At 40.5% G+C, this 13,488-nt stretch overlaps 1 protein-coding gene across 1 annotated transcript in view; it reads right to left on the bottom strand.

Moving 5' to 3' along the window:
• Positions 1 to 9,088, bottom strand: part of TMEFF2 (transmembrane protein with EGF like and two follistatin like domains 2) — a 245,391-nt gene extending 236,303 nt beyond the window's left edge. The window contains exons 1-2 of the mRNA XM_033230800.1: positions 8,210 to 9,088; positions 5,757 to 5,866 (exon numbers count right to left, since the gene is read on the bottom strand). Of these exons, the coding sequence (XP_033086691.1) occupies positions 5,757 to 5,866; positions 8,210 to 8,381 (282 nt within the window). The 5' untranslated portion in view covers positions 8,382 to 9,088. The remainder of the gene's footprint in view (positions 1 to 5,756; positions 5,867 to 8,209) is intronic.
• Positions 9,089 to 13,488: the final 4,400 nt, after the last annotated feature.

The following is a 13,488-nucleotide window of genomic DNA, read 5'->3' as shown; positions in this document are numbered from 1 at the left end:
AAAAACTGATTTGATTAGAGTTTTCCACTAATCTTTTGCTAATGTTTAACTCAATCAGCAACTGACTTCTGATTAGATGATACCTGTGTAAGCACTGTTTTCCAAGAGCTTTCCAAAACTTTGTTTTAATTTATATCTGAAAACTGACTCACCACAGGTCTGAGCATCTGCACTACCATTCAAGAAAGAAGACAAGTGCAAAATGCCTGTGAAGATTTGAATTTTCCAAAGAGCAGTACTGAAAAAACAAATAAATGTGGCTTGTGTTCATGCCAGAACTGTGGCCAGCAAGGAAAGTGCAGGGATAGGTGCTTGATAAATGTGCTATGATCAGAATCGGAGACAGGAGAATGTAGGTAGGATTATGCTGATCTATGAACACTACAATGGTGTCTGAGCACATGGAGGAGAGACCAGAAAGAAGGAAACAGCTGGTGACATTATGATCGCTAGACTTGCTGATCCTTTCAGTAGACAGAAGAGAGTCATAATATGTCTATGACTAGCTGGACTAACATCTAATGCTTGAGGCCTGGCATTCTTGCCCCAGACTACTTTTCAATCTCCAGCTCCATCCCTCCTTATAATACTTTGTGTATAGATTATTTGGGTCCTTGTTTTCTTCTCTCCAATCCTTAAATTTTATTTATTTGTCTTTCTCAGATTACTCAAATATAGAGTCAGTGGACTGGGAGTGGGGAGTGGAAAGTATTTATTATCTCTCCTAACTGCTAGTACACAAACCTGATATGCATCTTAAAATATCGAATAAACTGATAAAGTGCTCATATGCCGCTTCTGAGGGATGCAGTAAGCCAAATTCGAACAGTTCTAAAAACAGAGCTGCCAAGTTCCACGCACAAGCCAAAAGGGAGATTTCTACAGAGCTGAAAAGAGCTTAACTGTAGATTACTGGCATGATGTTTTTGGCCCTTAGTATCAAGACTTGCACTCATTAATACGAAGAACACAAGGAGGACGTACACCCTAAATCATGAAAGCTCATGAGTGGGAGTCTAGTCCTAGGTCCTCCTATTTCTTTCACTGCCTTGGTGTAGGACATTTTGAATGTTAATCAACAATGAAATATTTAACAGTTTTATAGCCTAGTTTTCCGACTTGAAATGCTTACCTGGAATACTTGGGAAATTAACAAAGTCATGTTTTTAAAACAAGAAACATCTTGTAATACTTATATAAAGAAATGTAAATTATTTGCTTTGTATGATATGTATTTTAACTAGTAGAGTTATCATCTAACTCTAACATCAAACCACAGCATTTCTAGAACTAGAAAAACAAGAGGAAACAGGCTAACCCTAAGCATGAAATATGCTAACTACTGCATTAAAATATGCCAAATTATTGGAAATAGTTTTTAGTAGTATTCATGATACTGCTCAGTTTCAGATGAAGGGACAGATTCAGATGTTAAGTGACTTGCTAAAGGCCATACAGTTGCCTGGTAAGAGGAAAAACAAGACTCAAGTTCAGATGGTTAGGTCTATAAATGCATGTGTTGTACAAACTTCCTCTCAGGGGAAAAAGTGATTCTATTTTTCCATGTTTTAAAATCTTATGTTTATTTTCCAAACAAGTATTTTTCAATAGAAGAATTTTGTTCCAAAATGGGCTAACCCCCATGCTAGTGGAGTCAATAACTTGACACACTAGAAGGCAAGAAATTAATTTTTGCTGCAAATTAATAAAAATTATGTGAGAAGTTTTTCATAGGATTTATTGCTTATTTGATTAATATAGGTTTTTTGAGCTGAGATTTCAGCATCTAGAAGCTTATGTATGACTTATGTTTTACATATTGCCAGTCCCTTCCACAGAGTCTGGCATGTAGAAGGTGCTCAACAGATGTTAAGTCAATTCTGTTATATTCCCAGTTGTCAAAGGCTTAGGAAGAATGGCTTGGGATATGGTGTATTTTTCTTCCAAAAAGGAAAAAAGATTTTAAAAAATCTGCATATGTTCCAATCCTTTGGCCATTCCATAAGTAATTTTTACTTTTCTGTGATTTATATTTCCTTAAATGTAAAAAAATTATGATTTTAAGAGTGGACAGGCTTGTGACTATGGTGGAAATGACTCTGTATGCCTTCCCAGGTTAGGTCACTAAAGGATATAGCTTCTACCTGGTTCTTTCTTTCTCTCTGGATGCTTGACTTTGAAACTCAGCCACCATGCTATGAGGAAGACAAAACTTGCCCATGCAAAGAGATCAACATGGAGAAGAAGAAGGTCTTCAGCTGACAGTCTGACATATGAGTGAGAACCCTCAGATCAGTATAGCACCAAGCCTTTGAATTCCCTCCCCTCACCATCAGCTAATGCCAAAGAGAGTAGAAATGAGCTGTTTTGATTAAGCCCTGCCAAAATGGCAGATTCATGAACAAAATAAATATTCATTGTCTTAAGCCACTAAGTGCTGGGCAGTCTGTTACACAGCCTTAGGAATAAGAAAATTTTAGATCTAAAGCATGACTTATTAAAAAAATATTTAGTATTTGAATTAGGTAATACCTGAAAAACATAAAGCTTCATAATATTTTTAAATTATAAAGTGGTTATTGATCATTGCATGACCAGGGCCATCTGTAAATATCTACATGTATCTACATGTATCTCCCTTCCTTTTTTCCTCCTCTGCCTCCCTCCCTTCCTTCCTGCCCACTTTTATTTTTATCTATCTACCTACCTACCTATCTATCTACCTACCTACCTACCTACCTACCTATCTATCTGTCTATCCATATACTGTCTCCAAATTTTCATCCTCATACTTACTGGGCTTAATACCTGGGTGATGAAATAATATGTACAACAAACCCCCATGACACGTGTTTACATATGTAATAAACCTTCACATGTACCCCCAAACCTAAAATAAAAGTTTAAAAAAGGGAGGAGAAAACAATCATCTCACTGAGTTGTGAGAAATAAATGAGATAATATGTTTGAAGGATAGAAATCAATTTATTTAAAATCATCGAAGAGAAGTGAAGACTAATAATGTTTACTTTAGTGTTCCAGTGATAAGGCAAATTGTAAACATTATAGGTATAAAAATATATGCCCATTTCTCTTTGAAATTTATCTCTCAGCTAGAAAGACTATAGACTGCAGGCTGAGTGCGGTGGCTCACGTCTGTAATCCTAGCACTTTGGGAGACCGAGGCAGGTGGATCTCCTGAGCGCAGGAGTTTGAGACCAGCCTGGGTAACATGGTAAAACCACGTCTCTACTAAAATACAAAAAAATTAGCTGAGAATGGTGCAGTGACCTGTATTTCCAGCTACTCGGGAGGCAGAAGCACAAAAATCACTGGGACACCCAGGAGGTGGAGGTTGCAGTGAGCCAAGAGTGCACCACTACTATCCAGCCTGGGCGACACAGCAAGACTCTTGTCTCCAAAAATTCCAAAAAAAAAAAAAAAAAAGAGGAATGCTTGCTTGTACCTGAAAAGGCAGCAGAGAAAGAAACAGAAGTTTAGAATAATACATAGGAAAATAGATTTTCAATACCTCTCCCTTTTTATCAGATACTAGGGCTAAAATAACAAACACCAAAAAACTCAAATTCATGTATTAGGAGAAGATGGACTCAAGAGACTCTTAGTTTAAAATATCCTATTTATTATTCTTCATGCAACTTATACTTTTCTTTGATCTTCAATTTAATTCAGCCACTCTATATTCTTGGTATGTGCAAAGTCTACATTTTCCACTAGGGAGATGTTTGTTTTTTCTTGCCAGATTGACAACTATTGCAAAGCACAAACTAATAGCAGCAGTAATACACTAGTACATTTCAAATGCCACAAAGATTACAAAAAGCAAATTTACATTTTAGTTTCTTACTCAAACTTGCATTCGATGCCACTCCCTCATCGATTCCACTTAACAATTATTTAAATTAATGCTAAACATAGCTGACTGACCAATGTATGAAAAACGCACATATTTTTGTTGATTAAAGTTTTACCAAAATCTTCCGTAGCACATATAAAATGAAAACAATTCCTTTAATAAGAAAATTATTTATATTCATTGTGTAGCTTTACATTTCTGTTCCTTTAGAGTTCCACCAACCCCCCCCTTTTTTTTTCTCCTGGTGAAATCTTAGAACCATGGCTTTACATTTCAGGAATGTTTTTCCTGGTTCATTTGATATTTTTTATGAATTCATTTCTTTTGTCTATCTATGGTTATGAAAATAAGACAAATTTATGGAAATCACAAAGGGAAAGAAGGAAAAATTCACAAAATTCTCTGGGCCTTTAATTAATGATTTATCTAACTGTGCTTTTTTCCCGTTTAGTTAACATTTGGTTAAGTATGAACTGGGGAGTTCTCAGGCTCTCTCTCTCTCATGTAGTTCACTGAAAGTACATAATGACACTGTTTAATGTGGCTGGAGACCTTAGAAGTTGATGTTACATGCATATTAAATATGCATGAATATGTTTCTGACACTATGGTATGGTCTAAAAAACTGTATAGTCAGAGCAGTACTCACCCACCAGGAGGTGGTGCACTTTACAAATATCAGTTGTCATATTATGTTTCTTAGAAAGAAGAAAATAATGTCTAAGAAGGTTTTAGCATTTCTAAAAGCCACTTAAACTTCATTTAAAGGTGAATTCTCCTTCTTAGTAGGAGGTTGAATTCAATCTAAAATAGTTAAATTTCATCAATAATTCTAAATATTACCTATTAAACCAGATATCTAGCTCTAAATTTGAGTTTAATGTTTTTATTTGTTCTTTTTTTTCATTCTTACCATCTTAGAAAAGTTTCCCTTATCTCACATGTACTTTTGTTTACGTGCATATTTCCTGGTTGAGTCATACTGTCAGATTTTAAAAGTAATTTAAAATGCTCAAGGGCAAATATAGGCTATTGGTACAACATCCATGCTACTTGAAGTTCTACATGATTAGATGAACATTTTAAGAGGAAAAGATTGATAATTTACACAACGGAAAGCATTTGTTAGCTAATGATTATCCTAATGATATTACAATTTCTATCTTTAATAGATACTAGTAATCTAGTTTTGATGATGCCAGTAGTGCAACTTCTTTCTCTCTTTGTTACTTAAAATAAATTAACACAAGAAAAAGTACATCTTCCTGATGTTCATAAAATAACTTGTGGATCTAAATGCTCTTTTGGATTCCTAGGGGATTCAGTTCTAATTGAGGGTGGTACCTATGAAAAAGCTGACATATATTAATTAATAAGTTTCATGATTTCCAAATTAGAACAAAGTTTTGAAGTTACACTAATAAGGAGTTAACTTAAAAACCTAGTCAGGTTGCAAGGGTAATAAAGGCCAAGATCATTAAAACAGATAGCAACAAGATAAAAAGATGATAGCCCCCATCAAAAAGAACAAAAGCACAAGTTCAGACTTTTTACCCCCTACTTTGACTATTATCCCCAGTCAGTTCACTTTTAAAATGATGCTAGAAGGGTCAGAGAAACATAATTTTCCTTTGACATCCCAAAAGCACAACCTGAAGCTTTCTACCTTCAGTGGCATTTATAACTTTGGCATATACATTTCTCCAAAAAGTGTATGTCTTCTTGACATCAGTTGGCTCTCTTGCCAGTACTTTTGCTTGGTGCCAGCTTCCCTCTTAGCTTGCATAGCTATAAATTTCCAAGTGATAGGCTGTAAAGGGAGATCCCTGCTTTGCAGTCTCATTAATGAATTAGAAGATGCAAATATAAGACTTCTTACCTTGAACTGACAGACGCAAGTCACAGTGTCTCCAATTCTTAAACATTCCCCATCAAATTTACAGGTGTTGGTGTCACAGAGGAAGAGATCATTTTCTCTGTCATCATAACCTCAAATTTAAAGAGAACACTCCAGTCATTAAAACATGTTACAGATTTTTAACAAAAAACACTATCTTGAAGCTTTAAAATACTTGTCCTAAATTTTAAATCCAACAACTATAGCTGTACTGCAAGGTCACCGTCTACCGATAACCTCAAAATCTAGTAAAGTGATCAATATTCGTTTCCATTTTCCACAATTCTTTTCTAGTCAATTCTCCTTTAATATCCTTTTCTGATAGTGCTATTTTTTAAGGCTTCATTAATACTGACAGTGGTGAATGAAAGCTTAACATTTGCTTCCTGTTTTTTTTTGTTTGTTTGTTTGTTTTGCTCATTAGGTGGACAATATTTATGACCACAAAACTCCACACTTTGGAAAATAGCTAGTGATGATCTCTGAATGCCCTTTTGCCACTTCCCCTTCTTTAATTGTTCTTTTGCTTCAAGGACTGAAACAAACCCTTATTTGAAATTTATCCAGACAAAGAGGAAACAAAGCCTCAATAATAAAGATAAACAGGCACAGTGTTTTCTGTGATGGTCTGTTTGGCTCAAATGAAGATTGATCACCTCTAAGTTAACAGGGGTGGGAGCAGGGTGCCAAGTTCTTGACAACCTATCTGCAAAACCAGTTTATTCTCTTTAGTTTATGCCGTCCCCTTTAAAATATCTGGCAAATATTGAATTTCTTGATTGCAAATGTCAACTTCACATTTAAGTTAGTTAGTTCCTGAAACAACGCACGGGCTAGGAACGAAGCAAACCAGTCTGTGTTGGACTACAAAGCCATCAACATTTCCAAAAACTGATTTTGCAGACTCATAATTATTACTATACTAAAGCATCTAAAAAGTGATTAGGCAAAGCAAAGTGAAACTTATTCTTTCAAAAACAACACACATGTATGCATGAATCAAGAAGTTACAGAAACATGTTGAGTTTTATTAAAATGCCAAATTTAGAAACTGCCAAAAAAACAGAACAATCTATTGACCCAAATCTAATAGGGTTGCAAATCTCAACTTGTCTTTGTAAAGGATAAATTAGAAGGATGCATAATAATTTTCCTTTTGGCATTTACATCAGTAATAATAAGGAACTATACAGGCTTTCACCCTGTGAGTTACAGTTGGTCATAACCTCCTCTCTAAAGTTACGTACACTTCAGCTCATATACATCCTTAAAGCCACTTTATTCAGAGCCGTATTTAACTACAGCAAAATTATATTTACAGAAGATGAAAAATTACATACACACTTGCTAAAACTAGAACACACCACACCTAGGGGACAATACCCAGGCATGTTAACGGAGTTTAAAATGCCAAGGAAATTACACCACAATTCTGCCCAGTATACTACAGGCTGTCAAACCGAAATGCTATGCCAGCTAGGAGTGCAGCAACTCCCATCCTCTGGCCCTATTTAATTAGGAAGCTTCAGCAGAGCGAAGCCTGCCAAGCTCTTGCCATCAGAATCTGAAGGAACCCAAGCAAGCAAGAAGAGTGCCTGACCCACTCCACGGAAGCCTGTCCAGAAATGGAGGAGTCAGCGCCCACTGAGGTCGGTTCTGCCCTCGGCTAGCCTACACGGAACCTGACCAGCCTCAGTTATGCCCACTCCAGCCTGGGAGACCCGCAAAGTGTTCTTTTTCTCAACTTCCCTCTACTACCTTGAGGCTTAGGGAAGCAAGAGGGGCATAACTGGAATGCAAAACCAATGTTTTTTTGTCGCCTAGGAGAGAAGGGGGGAGAGAGAGAGAGAGAAAGAGAGGGGTGGGTGGGTGGGGGAGAGAGAGAGAGAGAAATTGATTATATTGAAATCCAGCTCCTTTAGAATCTGTGTGACCTGGTCTTGAATGGGAGACCAGTGCGCCCTCATGGCACCTTTGCCAGGAATCAGCGATTCCCCTGCAGTCACCATTTGATTTATTGCTTTCTCGCTCATTCTTTCTCATAAAGTTATTTCTTCCTCATCCTAGTAAGACTTTCTTCTTTAACGATGACAAAGCTTCGCTTTTTATGTTTCCCCTGGGATTGGTGTTCTTTCCAGTGAACCCAGAAAACCATCCCGTTTAATATTTCTCAAAATTCTCTCAGCTCCAATGTAACCGCAAGCATGCAAAGGTTTCCTGCTACACCTGCACTTTCTACCCACCCCAGAACTACCCCCCACCCCCGGGCCTGGAACAGTTCTCCCTGTTTCTCTGGATAGAGGTGGGTGGTCTTAGGAGTCTAGGGCAGTAGGAGGTGAGGGGCTGAGGAGGCGCGCTAGGGTAGGCTGGTCCGTGCTGGATACGCGTGTTCTTCTGCGGGGTTAAGGGGTTGGGGACGGGGGTTCTGGACTTACCAGAGCAATTCCAGCCGGTGGGCGTTTGGCAGTCACTTAAGGAGGTAGGGAAAGCAGCGAGCTTCACCGGGCGGGCTACGATGAGTAGTATGACGGGCAGCAGCAGCAGCCAGCAAAAGCCCTCGCAAAGTGTCCAGCTGCTGCACTGCCGCGGGGACTCCCACAGCACCATGACTAGTTCGCGCAACTCTGCAGCAGCAAACGGCTTCCGAGGAACACAGGATCGCGGGGGCCGGGCAGCGGACTACTGAGCATCCCGCGGACGGCGGCAGCAGAGGCGGCGGCGGTGGCAGTGGCAACCGGCGGGGAAGCAGCAGCCAAACCCGCGCATGATCTCGAGAGTTTCAGCAACATCCAGGGACTGGGCTCAGCCCCGGGAGCGAGAGGGTCGTCCGCTGAGAAGCTGCGGCGGAGACGCGGGAAGCTGCTGCCATAAGGAGGGAACTCTGGGAAGCGGGGGACAGGAGGAGACGGGAGTCCAGGGGCAGAGGAGCGGAGCCCGAGGAGGCAGGGTGGAGGGAGAGTCAAGGCGCCCCGCAGCCCGGCAGCCGCCTATCAAGCTCTGCCGCCCGCATCCCTCTGGCGTTTGGGAAGCAGCAGGTCCTCAGCCCGCCCGGGGTCACGTGGGAAGAGGCAGTCGGACTCTGATTGGTGGAGCAGGATGCAGGTCCCGGGAGGGAGGGGTCGACGAGGAGGTGCAAGGATGCAAGGAGGAGGCGGCCGCGGAAGCCACAGATGGGCTTGCTCGGCAGCCGCCGGCCCGAGTGGGGCTAGGCGGGGCTGGCTCAAGAGAGAAGCTCGGGCTTCAGGGTGGGCTACCCGCATACTCATATACCACTCGCTTCACTCTCCGCTCCAGGACGCCCCCTACCGAGGGCGGGGTGCGGACTAGCGCCCCTCTTCCGCGCGTGACCCGGGGCAGCGAGCGCCGGCCGCGGCTGGGAGGCGTCTCTGAAGATGGTGGGGGCGGAGGTGTCATAGGAGCAGCAGCAGCAGGGCAGAGAGGGGCGAGCCGGCGCGGGAGAGGGCGTCCTGCTGGCGCCCGGTGCTCCAGCGTGCGGGAGCGCGCCGCCTGGGCTGTAGTGGGATGCAGGCTGAGAATGTCGCGGCGGAAAGGCCAGGAACGTTTCTCTAGGCATTCGCAGGGAGGAGAGGGTGAGAGGCGATGGTGTTAGAACCGCTCTGGCCGGCCTGGAAGCAGCAGCAGCATCTCCCACAAGAGCCTGCAACCCCAAGGCTGCTCGCCGAGCCAGCTCAGCCATCCCGGCAGGCGCTCTCCTTCCTTCTCTCTTCTCCCCTCTCTCCTCCCAGGCCCCCTGCAGCTCCGACCCAGCCCGAGCTGCCGCAGTTTGAATCCCTCTCTCCATCACCCGCTCCTCTCCAGCCCGTAGCCTATTCTTGTGTCCACCTGGGAGGTGCGGTCAGATGTGTTTGGAAGGTCAGATTTGGGCAGGACAAGTGGTCTGAGAGGAAGAGAAAGGCTCCTTCGCATACGCCGCGGGTGGGTTGCCGGGAGCGTCCGCCGGGAAGCGGCGTCCCGGAAGGGGAGAGCAGGCTCCGTTTTTTGGCTCAGGCAGTGGCCCTGCGTGCCTTACGCGGGTCTTTGCCGGATGGCCGGTGACCTGGGGCGACGAGAGAAGGTCTAACTCGGCAGGAGTCTCTGGCTCTGCGCGTTTCTTTCATTCACTCCAGCGGGCACAGGGCAAACGGCATAGCGGGACCCGCCTTCCGCCTGCTGCATTCTTCAGGCAGTTAGACACACTCTTTAGCCTAATGGAATTTTAGTCGCCAGTAACGGGACCGAGAGCTTTCCGGGACAAGGGTGGAGAGGAGCATCTTTCTTCCGTGACCGGGGTCACTATTACAGTCTCAGTGTTTTGGAGGCCCCACACGGAAGAGTTTTCTATTTTGTGTGTGATTATTCAGTGATTCCTGGGTTTTTTTTTCCTTCTTCTCCCCGCTCTCCTTCTCTATTCCTCTCTTTTATTCTTCCTCCTTCTTCTCCCCCAGTTTTCAAAAGCCTCCAGATCCTCCCTTTTTCTCTGTATTTAAATTTTCCTTTTGCGCCCCTCTTTCTGTGTCCTCTGAATTTAGGAGAGCATTTGATAACATTTAACAGGCAATTAGTGTCCATTCCCAATCACTTAAAAGAGGCATTAACATACTTTGAAAACGGGACTATCTATCCTTTGCAGACACCACCAGAAAAACAAATTGTACCCGAGTAATCCTTTTAAGTACTTTAACCTCCAACCTCCTCCCACTTCCTCGCTTTTTAACTTCTCCTTTGAGAGATGTGATCGTGCAGCACCTCAGTGCCTCAAAGAAATCTCCTTTTTTTTTTTTCCTGTGTGAAATCCATGCCTTTATCTTACATCTCCGCCTCCGTCGGAGACTGTCCCCTTCCCCTCCCACCTCCAAAGATTTCTGAATCTCAGTGTCTCTCACTCCTGGCAATTAAGCAGCAGATCCCAGCATTCTAGTCAGTGGCATCTTGCTCCTCACCGACGAAGACTCCATTAAAACATATCAATTTGACCAGACGTTGGAGGCATCAGAAAATCGGCTTCTAGACAGAGCAGCTAAATTCTTTAAGGAAACGGAATACCCATTAGATAGAACTGCCAACTAATATTGTAAAACAAGGAATTAGAGATTTCTTTCGCTACAGGCTTTCGGCAGAGAAGGAAACATAAATATAGATCAAGATTTAACAACTCTGCAGCACAGAGTGAGAACATGTCATTTTCCATAGCAAAGATGGTGTGGTAACTAATCAAGCTTATGAAAATAAGTCATGCTTGAAACTAAAGGCAAAGTCTTTAAATGTGTTTATGCAGTAATTATGATAATGAAACAGGACCTGCTAGGATTTCAGAGCTTGGTTACATAAGTAGAATTTTACAGAACCTCTTAGCAGAGGAAAACTCTTTGAATTTTCTGCTAAGTAAATTTTTGGCATACTTTCTAATAATATATACTCTTCCTAAGACGTTTGGCCGAAAGGAAGTTAAAACTCCAAAGGAGTTAATTACTGGTTGTGACTGGTTAACAAAAGCAGTTGCTTCCACAGAGGTCCTTTAAATTATTAAACAGTTTGAAGCAAAGCCTTTTCAATGGGAATGCTGCAATGTTATTGCACTTACTATGTACTTAGTGTTATAGTGCCACCAAGAAACAAATTCTGAAACTGGCAAGCACCACCAAGTGGCAGAAGAACATCACTCATTGAGCAGAGAATTGTATTATTGAATATGTAAATAAAAATATATACATTATTTAGACTCGTCACTAGGTACCAAACAAGTAGACAAGACTGCATTAGCAATTGGATTAGTGCTTTAACTTTTCCCCAACAGGGTGAAATCAGTTTACATATTAGAATTAAATTTAAGTTTATGAATTGTACTTTGCATTGTGTATTATATGATTACTAGTAATATGACACAAACATACCATGCATTTGCAAAATTCTTATTTTAAAATACTATACCATATTTATTTTCAATCTTCTTGAGCTAGAATACTTTATTTGTGGCATACACACTCTAGAATTGATGCAGAGGGGTAGAGTCCAGCTGTTAGATTTTTCAGTAGAAATAGCGCAGAGATATTTTCTCCAGAAAACATAAAAGCATTTTTTTTTTTTATCATGGAAAGAACATCAATATAAAGGATGAGATTACTCACAGCTTAAGTGGGGGTTTGGGAGTTAGTCTTCAACAAGAATAGTTTAAGATAAATAAATGAACCTGGGAAAATAAGATACACTGCCAGTCAGAACTCTATCTCCTTCATGATTTCATACATTCTGATTGTTTCAATAAAGGTAAGATGTATCCTTTGCTTCTTAGGTGTCAGGCATTGTGCCATGGAGGATATATCATATTATTTAATCTTTAAAACACCCCTATGAGACAAAGAATATTGTTATCTCATTTTACAGAAAAGGAATATGGCTTTGAAAGCATCAGGCGACTTACCCCATGAAACAAATCTAGTCAGTGACACTGCTGGGACTCTGTGAGATTCTACCTGACTTCAGAGCACAAGACAAAAGTCACTAATTTCTTCTGTATTGCTGCCTGTTAGCTTCTGAGAGAGGAAACTAACTGAGAATGTATCAGTTCTGTCCATGATACTTCTTTGTCTGCCCTTTCTGTGGAGCAGCAGTAAGGCCCAAACATTAATTCTCAAACTTCAGCAATAAGATCAAGTCATTTCTGAACCTGGTTGATCATATGAATACCGTGAGAAACTCTGAAACAATAGACAAATTCCAAGTCCCACTATCAGGGATTCCGAAAATCTGGAGTTGGGCCCTGGGATCCATATTTTAATACTCATCCTTGTTGGAGAAGTAAGGTACCACCTATACCTATATGACAAACGAAAGGATACCTAGGGTTTTGCTCAGTTTTCACAGTGAGATTTCTAAGACAGGTTAAAAGCTTATACTCAGTGTAAAGATGAGCTGTTGTACATGTCTATCACTGTTTTTATGCATATGTTCACCAAATATGTATTAAGCTTCTAATATGTCTGACACAGTAACTTTGTGACTGTAGACAATATCCTCATTTATAAAATGTGAGTAATAACAATACCTGCCTCCTGGGCTTGTTCTAAAGATTAAAATAAAAATGTATGGTTTAACGGTAATGGATTTGGGGGATCCCCATATAAAGAAGTGAATGGAGGTAAGAGTAAATAAATACATAAAGGTGTGTGTGCTTATATTTATACACATAATTAAAAATAATTAAAGATGTACAAATTGAAGTAAATGTGTAAAATGCTCAGAATATGCAATACTGGATGGTGTTAATAATACAAATTGAAAAGAACTACCTTTACTAAGTCTTTTGAAGTATATGTTGATTATTGATAATGAAGTACAGTATAATTTCTGCCCCAAACCTTAACATCTCATATTTAATAACTCGTATCTTATTTTCTAGCCTACTTTAGATACATAGATATGGATAGAATGTTCTAAATCATTATTTCCTTAGTTTTAATGTATAATATTCATATGAAAAGGTATATATCCGTATGTAGTAAATGTATTATAACATTGCTTATAAATAAAATGATATTGACAATGTTTCAGAGAAGTCATCTTCATTTCTGGATAATTTTTCAAACTGAGAGTAATTAAATTTGCTATCTTTTCACCCTTTTCTACAATGGTAAATAACATATAAACAATGAGCTGTGATTTAAAAAAATAATTGTATAATGTAAAAGTTTATGCCTCGTTGATTCCCATGCCCTTG

This window comes from Trachypithecus francoisi, unplaced genomic scaffold (assembly GCF_009764315.1).
Source record: "Trachypithecus francoisi isolate TF-2019V2 unplaced genomic scaffold, Tfra_2.0 Lachesis_group13, whole genome shotgun sequence".
NCBI classification, from domain to species: Eukaryota; Metazoa; Chordata; class Mammalia; order Primates; family Cercopithecidae; genus Trachypithecus; species Trachypithecus francoisi.
The sequence above is the reverse complement of the archived record's forward strand: the minus strand, read 5'-3'. Positions and strand labels throughout refer to the sequence as shown.